The sequence below is a fragment of the Narcine bancroftii genome, chromosome 8, assembly GCF_036971445.1.
Source record: "Narcine bancroftii isolate sNarBan1 chromosome 8, sNarBan1.hap1, whole genome shotgun sequence".
In the NCBI taxonomy this organism is placed as follows: Eukaryota; Metazoa; Chordata; class Chondrichthyes; order Torpediniformes; family Narcinidae; genus Narcine; species Narcine bancroftii.
The window spans coordinates 141,305,476-141,324,893 of record NC_091476.1 but is presented as its reverse complement, the minus strand read 5'-3'; the positions used below and the strand labels follow the sequence as shown (position 1 = coordinate 141,324,893).

The window sequence follows — 19,418 nt, the reverse complement described above, 5'->3', positions numbered from 1 at the left end:
AACCAAAGGTCCCACCTCAATGGAGAGGAGATGGAGATAAGGTTACTCATGAGGGAGGAGTATGCATCTTCCCAATGAGGACAGTGCTCACAACAGTTGATGGAACCCAGTCCATCCCTGCTACCAGGTGCTTGCTCTCTGTATTCCACTGATAGTTAAACAGTAACTTCCCTCTCTGGCTGACAGATCCAGTTCTGCCTTCTAATTTTACATTTTGTTCCCTTCTGTAAAAATAACCTCACACCTCTGTTACTTCCTGACTTCAAGAACAACCCTGATTCACAACAACATACTGAGGTCTCCTGTTGAGCACCAAATCAGTGGTGGATAGAACCATAGAACATTACAGCACTGAAAACAGGCCCTACAGCCCTTCTAGTCTGTGCTGAACTATTTTCTGCCTAATCCCACTGACCTGCACTCAGTCCATTGTCCTCCATACTCCTCCCATGCATATACCTGTCCAAATTCTTCTTGAATGTTAAAATTGAGCCCACATTCACCACTTTAGCTGGCAGTTCATTCCACACTCTTTGTGTGAAGAAGTTCCTCCTAATGTTCCCCTAAACATTTCCCCTTTAAACACATAACCCATGTCCTCTGGTTTGTATCTCACCTACCCTCAGTGGAAAAAGCCTAGTTGCATTTATTCTATCTATACCCCCCATAATTTTGTATGGCTCGATCAAATCTCCCCTCATTCTTCCACGCTGCAGGGTATTGGTGGAACAGGTATGGTGGGCTGAAGGGCCTGTCCCTGTGTTGTACTTCTCCATGTTTCAACTGGTAAATATTCTGCATTTAGTGGAAGGTACGGCTATGTAATTGTGACAGACTGGGAGATTGCTTCACTGAGCACCTTCACTCAGTCCACATCTCTTCCAGTGGCCAACTTTCCAATTCCCTGCCCACTCCCATATTCACATGTCTGTCCATGGTCTCATGCACTGCCAAACCAAGGCCACCCTTAAATTGGCTGAGCAATACCTAATATTCAGTCTGGCCACTCTCCAACTGGATGGTGTTCACATCAACTTCTTCAGTTTCTGCTTGCCCACTCCCTGTTCTCCCTCTCTTCCCAATCCCTCTTTCTTCTTTCCCCCAGTTCTCCACCCAATACCCTTTCCATTCATAGAGCCATCTCCCCTCCCCCCATTTGCTGGTGTGCTCCCCTTCCCTCATCTACCTATTACCTCCTTCCTTTGGAACTGTGCTCTCCCCCTCCAACCCCCCCTCCATTTTGTTTGGGTATTTGATGAAGGGCTCAATACCTTGATGAAGGAATCAAGCCCGAAACATTGGTTATGCATCTTTATCTTTTGCTGTATAAAATACACTGTTTGACCTGCTGATTTTCTCCAGCATTGTGTTTTTACTTCATTTACGGAGTCTGCAGACTTTTGAGTTTTACTTTATATAATTGTGGTTTATATATATTTAGAGAGAGCAAAGTGCCTGGTTTTGACCAATTGAGGAGTCAAAAAAATAACCTTGTTGTTTATTGTTTCTGAAACTTTCCCCATTTTTGATCTCTGTAACTGAGCCTGTTTTTATCTGTGCTGCAACAGACTTTTCTCAAGCTTCATTCATGCTTGTTATGTGGCACGTTCTCCAATGCCTTTAGCAAGCCCAAACTGTATCAAATTGGCCTTTTGTTCTCTGCATGGAAAATGCAGACAAATACATGCCAGCTTGGATGGAAGCATCAGGTTCCAAATCATTGATAAAGAGTAAACGATTCACTCTCATTCCTTGGAGAATATTACCAAGAGAATTGGCAGTTTCGGAGGAACCTTACACTTGTGGGGTGATGGCTGATGAGGCAGAAGAAGAAACCGTTTTCCACATGTAATGGATTTGTGCTAATATTACTCTTTAAAGTTAAAATCTTTAATTATAAAATATATATTTCTTACTGAAGTTAGTTTGTTGGCTGGATTCAGGGTCACACACAGGTCATGTTACAGATTCAGAGAGAGAGTTCATTTCGGAGTCTCCGAGTTTGGAAGGACAAGACCCTAATGAATCTGAAGTGGGCCTTAATTGATCCAGGACCATGAGTGTTTAATAATTACTTCTGAACTGCCATTTAAAAAAATCTTCAAGCAGCACAGAGATATTTGATGCTGAAGTTTAAAATAGACTTTTCAGTCAAGCTATAATGGTTTGGATTTTGACACACAGGTTGCACATAGTGGAATTAAGTTAGAGTTAAATTTAGAGATAAGTAGGAAATGTTATGTTGTTAATAGTTTAGTAAAAGCTATTATTTTGAATTTACCATTGTCTGGTGAATTTTCCATTGCTATTCATTTGTTAGTACTAATAAGATTTTATTAGTTTGTAACACACATGTGAAAAGCGCAGAAATGCTGCAGAAACTCAGCAGATCTTGCAGCGTCCATAGGTGGTAAAGATATATAACCGATGTTTCGGGCTCAGACCCAAAATGACAGTAATATAGTATTACCTCCTATAGACGCTGAGAGACCGGCTGAGTTCCTACAGCATTTCTGTGTGTGTTTACTACAATCATAGTGTCTGTAGACTTTCATGCTTCATTCCACGTGATAAGTGGTCAAAATGAACTGTTTTTGTTTCACCTCATAAGGTGACTCGCTTGGAAGAAGGCAAAACCTACATTTTCCGTGTGTATGCCTTAAACTCAATGGGAGCTGGTGTACCATCATTGCCGTCCGACCCTGTTTGTGCAAAAACCAGGCCAGGTTTGTTGATTTCTCTCTGGCTATCGGTCTCTCCACTATGTTAACAGTAATTTCTAAATTCCAATGGACCCGTGACCCTATGCCAAATCAAGAACCATTATAAGTTCAGCCTGAGGCACATCTATTATTTTCCACAGGAACCACAGAGGTGGAGACTGGTGTGGATGATGATGGGAATATCTTCCTGGTTTTGCAGTGTTCTGAGATTGCGGGTTCATCAAAGTTTATTTGGTCGAAAGATTTTGAGGAAATTGCAACTCCTGAGAGAGTGCGCGTCGAAACGATAAAAGACACGTAAGTCGCTAGAATATTCAATAGCTTTTGACATCAGCAATTAAATAAATAACACAGTGATACTTTCACTCATTTATGGACTGAGTCCTTGGCATTGAAATGCTTGCTATCTTCCAGCCTTCCAGCAATGATCAAAATTTGACTTGAACTTATTCGGGCTGAAACCAGGAATAATCTGAGAAAGATAAGCAATTGGCATTATGGTTAGCCCAGGGATGGTGGATGAATGGTCTGTTCCTGTGCTGTATTCTGTTTTGAGTTCTGTGATAGACATGAGCAGACCTGTGTTTACAACCTGTCTGGTTTTATATTCTGCGAGCATCAATTTCACAAGGATGATTCCAGGACAGAAAGGGTTACCATGTGAGGAGCGTTTAACAGCTCTTGGCCTATACTTGTTGGAATTTAGGAGAATGAGGGGGGATCTCATTGAAACATTTCTAATATTGAAAGGCACGGACAGAGTAGATGTAGAAAGGTTATTTCCTTTGGTGGGAGAGTCTAGGACAAGAGGGCACAACTTCATGTCCGAAGGGCATCCACTTAGAACAGAGATATGGAGGAATTTATTCAGCCAGAGGTTGCTGAATCTGTGGAATTTTTTGCCTCTGGTGGTTGTGGAAGCCAGGTCATTGAGTATATTTAGGGCAGAGATTGATAGGTTCTCGATTAGCCAGGGCATCAAAGGTTATGGGGAGAAGGCTGGGCAGTGGGGTGAGTGGGGAAATGGATCAGCTCATGATTAAATGGTGGGGCAGACTTAATGGGCTGAATGGCCTATCTCTGCTCCTATATCTTATAGTGTTGTGTAATCCTTGCTGGATCCAGATATTTTTAACTCAAAAAATTTTTAAAATTTAAGGAAAGGAATGAAGTTCCTGGATGCTGAGTGGAGAGCAATTTGTAAGATTATTTTCCACTGTTATCAGAATTGCAAATCAGAATTCCTTAACCCCAAGAGAACCTATCCCTAACTTTATGGGTAGTTGTCCAATGTTAATCCACTATCATGAGACATCCACAGTGAAAGAAAAGCCCAGAAAAAGCTGGTTTAAATTTCCATTTTAAAAGTAGGGAATGTCCTTAACAGTTTCCTGGGTTATTTTCATATTGACTTCTAAGATGAAAAGATAGATTTGCTTTGATTATTGCTTTTCATGTTCTTTTAAAAGCTATTTTAGTTTAGCTGAAAATGGTCGATACACAAAAAAATCTTCATTTTGCTTCTTATCACTGTGATGAACTGACCAGTGAAAATATTTTGCCCAATCTCCCAAAAATGCTTAACTACTGCCCTCAAAACCAAATCCTTGCTTTGCTCAGTCTAATTGCACACAGGTCACAAGTAACTATAAAAACCTATTCTGCACCTCCTGCAGATCTGCAATTTTCAGGAGCTGCTTGAAATTTATCTATCTTTAGTATTTATTTATTTGTTTGTTTATTTTCTTTCTTTCTCTTTCTCTTTCTCTCTCTCTCACTCACTATCTCTGTCCATCGATCTCTCTCACTCTCCCTGTCTGTCTCTCTCTCAGACCTGAAACATCGACAATAAATCTTTACCTCCTATGGATGCTGTGAGACCAGCTGAATTTGTGTTTCACTCTCTCTTTCACTCGCTCTGTTTCTCTCTCTCTCTCTCTCACACACACACACACACACACACACACACACACACACACACACACACACACACACACACACACACACACACACACACACACTCACTCTCTCTCCCTTTTTCTAGATCTAAACTCATCCTGGTTGACCCTTCAGAAGAGGACCTGGGCACTTACTCTGTGATAGTAACGGGTACAGACGGGGTTTCCTCCAGTTATACTTTAACAAATGAAGGTAAATTGTTTCTCTAGTTCTCTAAGAACCAAATTTAACCTCTTCAAATGGAACCTAAAGTCTTAACTTCTCTTTCAGAGCTGCAAAGGCTGAAGGAACTAAGCCACCAGAAAAGAAACCCATGTGAGTCTTCACTGCTCCTATTCTGATCGACACTGAAATGCCATGCAGTCGTCTTTTCCCTCCAAGGCACTTTCTCAGATTGAGAATGACTTGGTTCCTCTCTGATTTAGTGGGTTCCAGGGTGGCTGATGAGGCCAGTGTGGCAACCACAGACTCTTCCACAGATGGCTAAGCTGGCAATGGGTAGTTTGTGGGTTGGTGTACTCCTTCTGCCACTTACACAAGACCTCTTTGTGCACCCAATGCATGGATTAAGGTTGTCAAGACCCTTCCAAGAACTAGGAACTCCATGGGATTGGTGCAAAGGTTTCAAGGAATTTTCAAGCACATCATTGATTTTTTTCTATCTGTTCCTTCCATAGAAGTTGAGAATGCTCTGTCTGCATCAGGATATGGTCTTGGTCAGATGATGATGTGGCCTCCTCAGTGGAATGGTCGGAGTGTAATGAGAGGATTTTGTGGAAGCAGGTTAATGGCATCTTTCTCGAGTGTTGAGATGCTTGCCATTGGTAGTCCAAGACTCAACCATTCAGGAGGACAGGCATCATAGAACCTGTCATCATGTGAGACACCACGGAGACAGATCCTTTGGTTTGACAAACCTGCTGTCCACCCACCACCCATTTCATACCAATGCTTCATCAATCCCATTTTTTATATTCCTATCATTCTCTTCAACCTCCCCAGATTTTTCCCTCAGATACATACTAGCAACAACCTACAGTAACAAATTAACCTACCAACCCATTTGTTCTTGGGATGAGGGTCGGGGGGGTGGGGGGGTAGTGGAATGGCTAAATGAAACCGAGTTGTTACAGGGAGGAGGTATAATCTCTAGCCTGACCCCTTAGCCTTCTATTGTTAGAGGTTGGGTGTGAACAGTAGTGAAGGTTGGCTGAGGATGCATCTTTGAATATGTTGGCTGATTTGCCCATCTTCCCACATGCTTTGTTAACGTGGCTGTACAGGTTTGGAGCTTGGTGTGCCAGCATACATACAGTATATACAAGTGTTATCTGTGTACCAGCTGTGGGATGTTGGTCCTGGAGTGTAGTCACCAGAGGTGAACAGATTCCCATTAGTTCTGTAAACTATCTCCTCTCGCGCACGTGTGTAGAGGGTAAGGTACAACATTGCAGCAAAGATTGATGAAGCATCTGGACATTGTTTGTCTTCAATACTCACTGAAATTGTCCCTGCTCTGGGCCTTGTTGGTTGGGATCATGACTTTCATCCCATCTCAAAGCTGAGGAGAGAGGAGGAGGAGGAGCCATCATTCCTGATAGGTTGTTCTGCTGACAATCAGAACACCTTTAAGCTTAAACACATGGAGCATAGGAAATTTAATTTTTAAAAAACTTTTACATTTTAATTTTTAAAATTTAGACATACAGCATGGTTACAAGCCATATCGGCCATCGAGCCCGTGCTGCCCAATTAACCTACAACCCCATCCCCCCATCCCCCCTCCGGTACATTTTGAAGGATGGGAGGAAACCGGAGCCCCCTGGGAAAACCCATGCATTCACAGGGAGAACATAAAAACTCCTTACGGACAGCGCGGGATTCGAACCCGGGTCACAGGTGCAGTAACAGCATTGCACTGACCGCTATGCTAACTGTGCCACCTCAAAAAGCCCAGGAGGCTCAGCCACTGGCTGCCTGCCATGATGTGCACTTACACCTCCACACTACCAGGTCATTCAGGCCCCCAGTACCCAAACCCTAACTCAACGAGACCAGTAATGGTGAAGTGAAGGGAGGTACACTTCCAGGACATTCTCAACCCCAAATCAATGGGTGGAGGACACAAGGTTCTCAGCAAGCTGGAATTATATTCCATTGTTTGCTAAATACAAATCCAACTTTTTTGCAAATTGTGCCCTTCATCAATTCATTGTGAGTTACAGCTGATGGTAAATATTGTTGTGGTCATGTACCTGATCTTGTGCTGAATGACGATTCAGAGGGTCTTGCAGTGTTGTAATAGTTACAAATGCTCTGTGTTATTTCCAGCGATTACTGCAAAGTCTGATTGGGCTGTTGAACCTCTGGAGAAGGGAACTGTTCGACTCTGGCTACAGGTTGAGAGCTTGTCTCCAGCTGCACAGTTACGATTCATCTTCAATGAGAAGGAAGTTTCAAGCACTCCGGTAACCTTTATCATCTAACGCTTAATGAATTCAGAGCCTAAGGGGGTCAGTAACAAGGCTTGCATTTAAATCTTACCCTTTATTCCCCTCAGGTCATTATATAGAATGGGTAAGGATCAGGCTGTGGCAGGCTGCACCAAAGGAAAACACAAGCACAGTACTGTTTGGGGGCAACACAGCTTTATTCCACTCACATAAATATCTAGTTGGCTGCTAGCTGTGCTCACAGTGTGATCCCGGGGAGAAAGAGAGAGCACATGGTCGGGACCTCAGCTTTATACCATGGGCCCTCTGGGCCCACCTGATGGTCGGATGTCATTAAGCTGGGTGCCATGTCTCTAGGCCACCTGTTGGCCAAGTGATGTACTGCAGCAGTGTATCATACAGGCACATTGTTGTATCTAGAATCACATCAATATCATATCAGAAAACAAATCACCATTATTGTTGGCAGCTTTGCTTTCCAGATTAATTACTTTGCTGAATTTGAATTTCTTGGCTGCCTTGATTGGTTTTGACCTCATGTCCCCAGATTAGTGGTCAAGGTCTCAGAATGGAAGTCCATTAATTTAACACCATCCCACCACTGATCTGATTTACACCAACAAACCTCCTTCCCCTCCATCAACTCCATCTACACTTTCCGATGTCTCAGAAAGGCACCAAGCCACCCTCTCTTCTCCTCTCCCATCAAGAAGAAGATTCTAGCGTGTGAGCTCATGCACCACCAGGCTTAAGAATAGTTTCCTTCCTGTTATTATCAGATTATTGAATGAACTTCACTGATAAAAATAACATTGCCTGACTCCATTCAAACTGAACTCTCGCTGTGACCATGCTCTCTGTACCAACAAGGAATCACCAGATGCCCCCTTGTCTTCCATGAATCCACACCAAGTATCCCCCTCCTCCAGCTCTGATCCAACCTCCCACTGAAACCTGCGAACATCCACAAGGACATCTCAAGTACCAACCATTCAAGTTCAAGTTTATTGTCATGTGTACCAAGATGCAGAGATAAACTTTGTTTCTGAGCAGTCCAGCTAAATCTGTCATGCACAGTACAACACAGTATAGAAATGTGGTGTTTCAGAGAGAGATCAGATGGTACTTTTTTTTTACTGGTGTCAGGTTCATTCAGGAGTCTGATAACGGTGGGACAGAAACTGTCCTTTAACATGATGATGCGTGACCTCACATTCGTGACTCTTCTTCCTGACGAGAGGGAGCTGAAGAGAGTATAATCAGGGTGGGAAGAGCCTTTGAATACAATGGCAGTGGGAGTCCTAGATGGATCTGATGGAAGGGAGATGGAGTGTGATAGTCTGAGCCACGATTACAAACTTCTGCAGTTTCTCATGGTCTTGGGCAGAGCAGTTACCATCCCATGTGGTGATGCACCCTGACGGGATGGTTTCAATGGTGTACCTGTAGAAGTTGTTAAGGGATTTCACGCTTCCTCAGGCTTCTGAGGAAGTAGAGGTGCTGGTGCACTTTATTGGCCATCGCATTAATACGGATGGCTAGGAGATGGTCATCATGCTATATGTGTGACCCTGGGGACAGAGCTCCAACCCAGTCTGGAAAGAAAGTTTTTCCCCTATATTGGTAGTCATGTTGACTTAGGGAGGTCCTCAGCAACCCGCTGTCATTGAAGGTGTCTGTCAGAACGTTCACTTTAATGTGGACAAGTTCATCGTAGAGATGTTGATGGTGGGATATGTATTCACCAGATAATCCAATCAAGGAAATGTTTACGTGTTCTACATAGAAATTCTAAGCAAAAAGAGTATCATCAATTTGAGAAGAAAAGATTATCTAATGGAAATAAATATAGAAATGTGGCTGAAAATGACAAGAAGTTAGTTCTTTTTCCACACAGACTCACAAAATCAATTTTGATAAAGCCAGTGGGCTTGTGGAAATGATCATTCAAAACTTTACGGAAGAAGATCAAGGCTCCTACACAGCCCAGCTGAAGGACGGAAAAGCCCAAGGGCAGTTCACACTTATCCTAATTGACGACAGTGAGTTAAGACGGGTTTACTGAAAGTTTCCATCTCTCCGTTGGGTCCCTTCACAGTCGTCAAATTTTAGGCAACACCCTGTGGAAGTTTGAGGGTTCAAAAAGTAACCTTGCCTCTGTTCAGGCCTCACATGCTTAGTTCAGCCTTGACCACACCCCCCTCCACCCCCCACCCCCCACACACACACACCACCATTGGTGCCTGCTGGGTTTACAATCTCATTTTCTGCTCCACTATGGACATCAATTCAAGTTTTGGGTAACCTCCACTTTGATGCCTCCATCTCTTCTTTACCTCCTCCTGTACTCACTTTTCTCTCAAACTCCACTCCCCACCCCCCCCCCACCCCCCGCCACACCATCGCTCCACCAATCCCACCTGACCAACCCCTCCCCACCCCTAGGTATCTCCACACCTCTCCCACCTTCCGTCCAATGCCCCATCACCTCAGACCCTCTCCTGCTTCTCTTTTCCTTTTGTTCCTCCTTTAATAAACTTGCTCTCTCTGACTTTAGTCTCGATGGAGGGTCCTAACCTGTAATGTTGACTGAGCATTTCTCTCCACATACACTGCCTGACCCACTCCAGGTTCCAGCAACTGCAGTTGTAGTGTTTCTCTGCCTCATTCCTCCTCCTGGCAGCCAGGGGTGCAGGTTTTGGGGAAACTCTATCAGCTATTCAACCAGCTGAAATACAGCAAAAAAAGATTCATTAAAATTTCCCACTTTGTTCAATTTCCTTTCAGAGTTCCAAAGTATTTTATCCCAGTGTGATTTCCAAAGATACGAGTGGAAGCGAAAACAAGGTAACAAAGTCCAAGCTGTGGCCAATGTTATCTGTGCGTTGTTACATTCTGGGTGAAGACTCTCCTCAAGGTTGGCGGATACGTGGGCACTGAGTTCTAGCTTTCTGTTACAATTTGCTCCATGTTCTCCAACCAAAGTGTTAGCTGCAATGGTGGGAGGGTTGGGGGTGTGGGGGGTGGGGTGTGGGGGTGGGGGGGGTGAAATGGAGAGAATAATGTGGCAGTGAGTGTTCTTCAGAGAAATGTTGTATAGTTTCTGACCAAGGGGTGTGAATGAAGGAAGGATGTTGTTGACTCCCAGTCACAGTCCATCATAGTTCAGCTTAGCAATGAACCACAAGAAGTGACAAACCAGCTTACAAAATTACTCTCTGTCCTCAAAACCTCATGAGTTCTGCAGCAAGAAAGGATGCACGTCTACATTGTACATGTATGACTAGACTTTCTCATCATCAGTTACAGACTCCAGATATTTACTTCCCAAAACAAGTTGAATGTGATTTGGACACTTGTTATTAGCATTTATTTATTCCACCTCACCCCCACAGACCCCCCAGAGAATTTGGGGCATGATTTAAACTATGCGGGGAGGTGGGGCAGTTGAAGCCAGACCAGAGTTAAGCACTTTCGCTGTGGGTCTGGAGTCACATAAAGGAGGTGACGGTTGATTTCCTCCTGTTGATAAAATTGAAAAAGTGCTGGAAACACTCAGCAGCTCAGACAACATCTGCAGGAAGAGAAAGGATGATTGAGGAGGGGTAGGATACCCCCATCAGAGACAGCCCCCTGTCTCACCCTCCCTGTTTCTTTGTTGCCCTCCCAGTTCAACCAAGGGGCTTCGACCTGAATCATTAATCTGTTTCTCTTTCTATAGATACAGTTCGACCCGCTGAGTCTCCAAAATGTCCTGTTTATCATTTACCCCTGGAGCCCCATCCATCTCCTTTCTCCACTCCCACCCCCTATCTTCGGACCTTCCCCTCCTTCCACCACCCCAACCCCTTCCTCATCCTCCCCCTCCCCCTCACTGTACAACCCCCTTCCCCTCCCTCCTCCACCCCATCTCCCTTCTCCACAACCACCCACTAACTTCAGACTTCCCCTTCCCTCCACCGTCCCCTCCCTGCCCCTCCCTCTTCCTCCATCCCCACCCCCATCCCCACCCCAGGACCTATCCTCTCCACCACCCCATCTCCCCTTCACCACCCTCACCCTCTCCACCATCCCCACCCCCTCAGCACGCTTACTCCCATTCCTTCCCTCCACCACGTCCACCCCCCATCCCCGCATCCCCTTCCTCCACCACCCTTTCACCCCCCACCACCCTGGCACCCCACCCCTCCCTCCACCACCCTCACCCCCCTCATCCTTCAGCTGCAGCAGAATTTCAACATTTCATTGTTTCAGTCATTCTGATTTTAATTGGATTTAAACTTCAAAACATATACATCCAAATTTCAGGGCCTTATTTTGAGAAATACTTGGATTGGGAGGTGACAGAAGATTGCAACATCCTCCTCAGCTGCAAGGTATTTATGTGCTCTGTGAAGGATCATTGCTTAAAGCTTGAATATAATAATTGAATGGAAGTGCTGGTGTAATGTCTGGATTTAATTTTTGTTTGATTTGTTCATGAAAAAGGTGACAAACACAAAGACCCAGACCTGCGTTAACTGGAGCAAAGATGGAAAGCAAATCCCATCTGCCACCTATGACGCACGGACAGGCATCAGTTCACATTGCATTGCACAGGTGATGAAACATCTTTGGCCAGTCCTTGTTCTTGACTGTGTTCAGCACACTGGCTTCAGCTATTTATGATGGACTCTGTACAGTAGGACAGCCATTCTCAACTTTTTTCCGTCTATGCCCCCCCCACCCCCCCCACCCCCCCCACCCCCCACCCCCCACCCCCCACCCCCCCCACCCCCCCCCTCCCACTGAGGTCTCTGTTTAAACTTTATGAGCCCCTTTCCCTGTGAAACAGTCAAATTTTGGTTACTTCTCTCTTACCGACTACATAAAAAACAGGAAACATATTAATGTTATGTTTGGTGAAAAGAGAACCATGCTTTTACTTCAATATGCTGTGGCCCCCTGGGGGTGTGGGGGTGACTGGAGGGACCTCGTTGATAATGGCTGCACTAGTGGGTGTGTAGACTTGGCATTATTTTCTCATGCTTTTACATGCCTCAAAGGACAGTGTATGTGGAGTTTGCATGTTCTCGGTGACTCTGTGGGTTTCCCTGAGCATGAAGTTGGAGGGTCCCTGTAAATTGGCCCAGATGTGTACAGTAAATGACAGGGAACTTAACCTTGAGGTGTCAGTCAGCACATGCAAGATGGGCTGAAAGGTGTGCTTCTGTGCACTCTGACCCTTAATTCAGAGATTACAAAGAGAAAATGACCAGTCGTGTCTTCATTCCATTTTCGGTTTGGGTTTACAAATTAATTTCTTTTCTAGACCACCGAAAAAGATAAAGGACTTTACAAAGTAATCGTAGCTGACGAAAGAGGAGAGGACTGCAGTGTTCTGAAGATGATCAATCAAGGTATATTTTAAATTAAATCCCCTGATGTTTTTGGAGACGTGAACTTCCGTTAAAAGAGGATGGAATACTCTAGGCTATGGTTCATTTAATGCTGAGAAAGTGCAGCAAAGGGAAGCCTTCATCTCACTAACGAGTGAACAGATTGCAGCGAATTATTCCGAAAGCAACCAAAAAAGGAAATCTGAAAAAAGGAGAATGCTAGAACTACTCAACAGTTCAGGCAGCATCTGTGGAGAGGGAAATGGCCTTAAATTGCAGTAAATTAATATTAACCAGCTATTGGTTTACAGTTATCCATTTAAAGTATAATTTGATGTTGCTCTGTGTGTTAATAATAGACTTCCAAACATTCACATCTTGACTTTATAAAGCAAAACATCCCAGGTGCTTTATAGAAGGTGTTTGAACAAAAACCAAGCCACATGAACAGTAAGGTAGATGACTGAAATCACAGTCAAAGAGGTTTCCAGGGGCATTGCTGAGGAAAGTGAGGTAACTGCAGGAGGTGTTTGGGGAGTGAGTTTCAGACCATGTTTCCTGGACAGCTGAAGTTTGGAGAAATGCTGCAGGCGATTACAGAGATCGGGAGGATTTAAAAACAAGACTACCTTATTAAATTAGAACACGAATAAACTTACAAGCAAACATAAAGTTCACTAAAGTTGGTGACACGAATAAACTTACAAGAAAACATAAAGTTCACTAAAGTTGGTGACATGAATAAACTTACAAGCAAACATAAAGTTCACTAAAGTTGGTGACACGAATAAACTTACAAGCAAACATAAAGTTCACTAAAGTTGGTGACACGAATAAACTTACAAGCAAACATAAAGTTCACAAAAGTTGGTGACATAAACCAACATGAAATGATCAAATAAATGTTTACACTGATAATTAGCAACAAAATTGGGTCAGTTTTGAGTGAAAACTTTGTGGCAGCAAACAGATTCCATACAAGATCTATATGATCACTTTAACCAGACTTTTAAAAAGCAATTTAATAATCTCCCAATGACCAGGATATCATCTTTAATTTTTAAAAAGCAATTTATTAAATTAAAAATGAAATTCTGATCATTGGGAAATTATTTCCGAGGAAATTTTGTTCAACTTACAATGAAAAATAAACTGAAAAGTAAACTACAAAATAAAAAAAATGAAAAATTAGATGAATAAATTATGAAAGCATTCTGTTGGTTCTTCAAACATTTCCCCCTTGATTCTGTTGAATGTGAGATCATCTCATTCCTTGTGTTGGTTTGTGGAAAATGGAATTCCAGTTCACCATCTTCATAATGAACACAATTGCAATGCCGGCACTATGGCTCAAGCTGGGGCAAGTCCAGGCTTGCTGTTTTTACATTCCGCCATTGCTTGGGCAAATGTGGCCAGGTTCTTCTCCATCACTGGTAGAGCAGAGGGAAGATATGTTGTATGTAGTTCTCTGGACAATGGAATGAGTTGGGCACAATGACCCATTTCCATGTGCTTTGATGTCTTTGACATCGACATAGCCGCTCTCAGTGAAGTCCGCCTGGCAGATGTAGGCAGCTTCCAAGAACGCGGCGCGGGCTACACACTCTACTGGTCTGGCAAGCCTTCGGATGAACGACGCCTATCTGGTGTAGGCTTCATGGTCAAGAGCTTCATTGCCTCCAAACTCGAAAACCTTCCGACAGGCCTCTCGGACCGAATCATGTCCATGCGACTCCCACTTCAAAACAAGCGTCACATCACCCTCATCAGTGTCTATGCTCCAACCCTCCAGGCGGAACCAGCAGAAAAGAACAAGTTCTACACCGACCTGCGCAACCTCATCCAACGTACCCCTACAGCCGACAAGGTTGTCATCCTGGGCGACTTCAACGCTCGTGTCGGCAAAGACTCAGAAACCTGGCCAGGAATCCTGGGCAAGCATGGCGTCGGCAAGTGCAACGACAATGGGCGCCTCCTGTTGGAGCTCTGCGCAGAACAGCGGCTTGTCATTACAAACACCCTTTTTCAGCAGAGGGACAGCCTTAAGACCACCTGGATGCATCCCCGATCCAAACACTGGCACCTCCTGGACTACATCCTGGTGCGAGAAAGTGACAAACAAGATGTGCTCCACACCAGGGTCATGCCTAGCGCGGAATGCCACACTGACCACCGGCTGGTTCGCTGCAAGCTCAACCTTCACTTCAAGCCAAAGCCCAGGAACAATAAAGCCCCCAGAAAGAGGTTCAATGTTGGAAAACTGCAGTCAGACGAAGCGAGAGGAAACTTCCAGGCAAACCTCAAAGCAAAGCTCGACGTTGCAACCCGCCTCACGGACCCGTCCCCTGAAACCCTCTGGGATCAGTTGAAGACTACCATACTGCAATCCACTGAAGAGGTACTGGGCTTCTCCTCCAGGAAAAACAAGGACTGGTTTGACGAAAACAGCCAGGAAATCCAGGAGCTGCTGGCAAAGAAGCGAGCTGCCCACCAGGCTCACCTTACAAAGCCGTCCTGTCCAGAGAAGAAACAAGCCTTCCGTCGCGCATGCAGCCATCTTCAGCGCAAACTCCGGGAGATCCAAAATGAGTGGTGGACTAGCCTCGCCAAACGAACACAGCTCAGCGTGGACATTGGCGACTTCAGGGGTTTCTACGAGGCTCTAAAGGCTGTGTACGGCCCCTCACCCCAAGTCCAAAGCCCGCTGCGCAGCTCAGACGGCAAAGTCCTCCTCAGCGACAAGATCTCCATCCTCAACCGATGGTCAGAACACTTCCAATCTCTTTTCAGTACCAACCGCTCAGTCCAAGATTCCGCCCTGCTCCAGCTCCCTCAACAGCCCCTAAGGCTAGAGCTGGATGAGGTTCCCACCCTGGATGAGACATATAAGGCAATCGAACAACTGAAAAGTGGCAAAGCAGCAGGTATGGATGGAATCCCCCCAGAAGTCTGGAAGGCTGGCGGCAAAACTCTGCATGCCAAACTGCATGAGTTTTTCAAGCTTTGTTGGGACCAAGGTAAACTGCCTCAGGATCTTCGTGATGCCACCATCATCACCCTGTACAAAAACAAAGGCGAGAAATCAGACTGCTCAAACTACAGGGGAATCACGTTGCTCTCCATTGCAGGCAAAATCTTCGCTAGGATTCTACTAAATAGAATAATACCTAGTGTCGCTGAGAATATTCTCCCAGAATCACAGTGCGGCTTTCGCGCTAACAGAGGAACCACTGACATGGTCTTTGCCCTCAGACAGCTCCAAGAAAAGTGTAGAGAACAAAACAAAGGACTCTACATCACCTTTGTTGACCTCACCAAAGCCTTCGACACCGTGAGCAGGAAAGGGCTTTGGCAAATACTAGAGCGCATCGGATGTCCCCCAAAGTTCCTCAACATGATTATCCAACTGCACGAAAACCAACAAGGTCGGGTCAGATACAGCAATGAGCTCTCTGAACCCTTCTCCATTAACAATGGCGTGAAGCAAGGCTGTGTTCTCGCACCAACCCTCTTTTCAATCTTCTTCAGCATGATGCTGAACCAAGCCATGAAAGACCCCAACAATGAAGACGCTGTTTACATCCGGTACCGCACGGATGGCAGTCTCTTCAATCTGAGGCGCCTGCAAGCTCACACCAAGACACAAGAGAAACTTGTCCGTGAACTACTCTTTGCAGATGATGCCGCTTTAGTTGCCCATTCAGAGCCAGCTCTTCAGCGCTTGACGTCCTGCTTTGCGGAAACTGCCAAAATGTTTGGCCTGGAAGTCAGCCTGAAGAAAACTGAGGTCCTCCATCAGCCAGCTCCCCACCATGACTACCAGCCCCCCCACATCTCCATCGGGCACACAAAACTCAAAACGGTCAACCAGTTTACCTATCTCGGCTGCACCATTTCATCAGATGCAAGGATCGACAATGAGATAGACAACAGACTCGCCAAGGCAAATAGCGCCTTTGGAAGACTACACAAAAGAGTCTGGAAAAACAACCAACTGAAAAACCTCACAAAGATAAGCGTATACAGAGCCGTTGTCATACCCACACTCCTGTTCGGCTCCGAATCATGGGTCCTCTACCGGCACCACCTACGGCTCCTAGAACGCTTCCACCAGCGTTGTCTCCGCTCCATCCTCAACATCCATTGGAGCGCTCACACCCCTAACGTCGAGGTACTCGAGATGGCAGAGGTCGACAGCATCGAGTCCACGCTGCTGAAGATCCAGCTGCGCTGGATGGGTCACGTCTCCAGAATGGAGGACCATCGCCTTCCCAAGATCGTATTATATGGCGAGCTCTCCACTGGCCACCGTGACAGAGGTGCACCAAAGAAAAGGTACAAGGACTGCCTAAAGAAATCTCTTGGTGCCTGCCACATTGACCACCGCCAGTGGGCTGATAACGCCTCAAACCGTGCATCTTGGCGCCTCACAGTTTGGCGGGCAGCAGCCTCCTTTGAAGAAGACCGCAGAGCCCACCTCACTGACAAAAGGCAAAGGAGGAAAAACCCAACACCCAACCCCAACCAACCAATTTTCCCTTGCAACCGCTGCAATCGTGTCTGCCTGTCCCGCATCGGACTGGTCAGCCACAAACGAGCCTGCAGCTGACGTGGACTTTTTACCCCCTCCATAAATCTTCGTCCGCGAAGCCAAGCCAAAGAAAAAAGAAGAAAGATGTTTTAACCATGACTACATGGTTACCACAATGCTGCTACAGCACCAGTGACCTGGATTAGAATCCTGTGTTGTCTGTAAGGAGTTTATATGTTCTCCATGTGTCTACATGGGTTTCCTCCCACTCTTCAAAGTGTATGGGGTTGTAGGTTAATTTGGGTTAATTTGTAGGTTAGTTGGGCAGCAGGGGTTTAATTTTTTTAAATTTGGACATACAGCATAGTGACAGCCATTTTGGCCCGTGGGTCTGTGCTGCCCAATTTTATATCCAATTAACCTACACCTCTGGCATGTTTCGAATGATAGGGGGAAACCTGAGCCCCTGGGAAAATCCCATGCAGACATGGGGAGAACAGACAAACTCCTTACAAACAGCATGGGATTCGAACCCAAGTCCCGATCGTTGGTGCTGTCATAGCATTGCGCTAATCGCTAGGCTAACTGTGCTCCCCAAATGGCTGGAATTGGCTTCTTCAGTGCTGTGAATAAAAATAAGTACTGCACTGATGCAGAACACAGTGGAAGGTGGTATTGGTTCTTTGGAATTCCCACAGGCACTGTAGAAGTGATTAGATGGAACTCAGGAATACACAGCGGAGGCCAAATGACTATTGGTTTACGGTGGACAAACCAAGTGCTGATGCCATGAGCTTTAAACAATGATCCTTCACAGAGCATGATCCTTCACAGAGCATGTGAGGAGGATGTTGCAATCTTCTGTCACTTCCCAGTCCAAGTATTCCTCAAAATAGGGTGGAGAAGGGAAATGTTTACATAGAATCGTTACCAAAATGTGAAATTGGTGTCAAATTAAATGGATGAAGATCTGAGGCACGTTGTGAATTTCCTGAACAGGGTTGTCTGATGCTCATTAAATCATAGTTCTGGAGTGGGTTCCAGACATGACACCCATCATTGGGCACCCAGTCATCTCATGAGAGGGAAGGGATGCTGGAGCCTTGATGCCCTGAAGGTATGGGCTAGGGAGAAACCCTATGTTGTTTTGTACTCTCCTTGTTCGGAGGGAGCCCCTCGGGCACAGAGAGAGGCGGTGGGTCAGGATGGTTCAAGAGTGACCTTGTAGTAAAAACACAATGGTGGAGAAGCTCAGCAGGTCAGTGTACTTTATAAAGCAAAGTTAGATACATAACCAATGTTTCAGACGAGCCCTTCATCAAAGTATGGAAAAATGTCTGTGGGCTTCTGAACAAAAAGGTAAGGGTAAAGGGTGGAGGGAGGAGCACAGTCATAAAGGCAGAAGATAATAGGTAGAGAAAGGAGGGAGGGCACAACAGCAAGCAAGGGGAGGGGTGGCTCTGTGAATGGAGAGGGAAGGGGATGGAGAGCTGAAGAAAAAAGATAGGTGGAAGGGAAGCGAGAGAGAATGAAGAACAGGTTAGCAGAAACTGGAGAAGTCGATGTTAATGCCATCTGCCTGGAGAGAGCCCAGAAAGAAAATCAGGTGTGTTCCTCCAATTTACAGGTGGTCTTGGTGGGATAGTACACAAGGTCATGGGCAGACATGAGTATGGGAGTGTGACACAGAATTGAAAGGGTTGGCCACTGGGAGGTCACTGTCACTGATGCGAGCAGAACAAAGGTGTTCAGTGAAGTGATCTCCCAGTCTGCGTTTAGTCTCTCCGATACAGAGAAGGCCACAAAGGGGGCACCAGATGCAGAACAAGTAAATCAATCCTGCAGGTGCACAAGCGAAGTGTTGCTTCGCTTGAAAGCCCTTGTGACCTTTCCAGGGCTGAGTTTGGAAGTCAAACAAAGGAACTTGGGCTGTGCTGGGGAGCAGGCAAGCGGCTGATTAGCTGCAGTAACCTGGGGAACCTTGCGGAGGGAGATGGGCCTGCAGCCAAAATGGAGGGATTATCTTATTTATTTTTGGAAATAATGGGGGTTAGCCACATTTGTAAATGTTACTATTGGCATATTACAACTATTAAAACTGAAATGCAATAAATTTGATGGAGCTTTTTAGATGCTAATGAACCAGCAGTTGCTTTCACTGTCTCTCTATTGCAGTGTTTGACAACATTCTCCAGGAAATCTGCAGAATTGGTGGTGAGTGTTTTGAAGTGAAAGAAAGACTTGAATTTTATTAGCACCGTTTGTCATCTCGGGATGTCTCTGCTGACACGTGATCTAAATATTTTGTGCTGTTCACTTGAACCATTCTTGAGGTTGCGACTAGTGGGTAGTGCCCCTGGATCGGATGTCTCTG

General features: G+C 45.3%; 1 protein-coding gene across 4 annotated transcripts in view; it reads left to right on the top strand.

Annotated features, from left to right (window-relative positions):
- myom3 (myomesin 3) overlaps positions 1–19,418 on the top strand; it is a 72,103-nt gene that overhangs the window by 39,287 nt on the left and 13,398 nt on the right. For 3 of the 4 annotated variants that reach the window (XM_069895088.1, XM_069895089.1, XM_069895087.1), the window contains exons 20-30: positions 2,612–2,726; positions 2,864–3,020; positions 4,768–4,874; positions 4,953–4,997; positions 7,014–7,150; positions 9,033–9,177; positions 9,923–9,982; positions 11,444–11,511; positions 11,624–11,734; positions 12,447–12,534; positions 19,220–19,258. In XM_069895088.1, coding sequence (XP_069751189.1) covers positions 2,612–2,726; positions 2,864–3,020; positions 4,768–4,874; positions 4,953–4,997; positions 7,014–7,150; positions 9,033–9,177; positions 9,923–9,982; positions 11,444–11,511; positions 11,624–11,734; positions 12,447–12,534; positions 19,220–19,258 — 1,072 coding nt within the window. The remainder of the gene's footprint in view (positions 1–2,611; positions 2,727–2,863; positions 3,021–4,767; positions 4,875–4,952; positions 4,998–7,013; positions 7,151–9,032; positions 9,178–9,922; positions 9,983–11,443; positions 11,512–11,623; positions 11,735–12,446; positions 12,535–19,219; positions 19,259–19,418) is intronic. The other variant, XM_069895090.1, reaches the window with a different exon arrangement.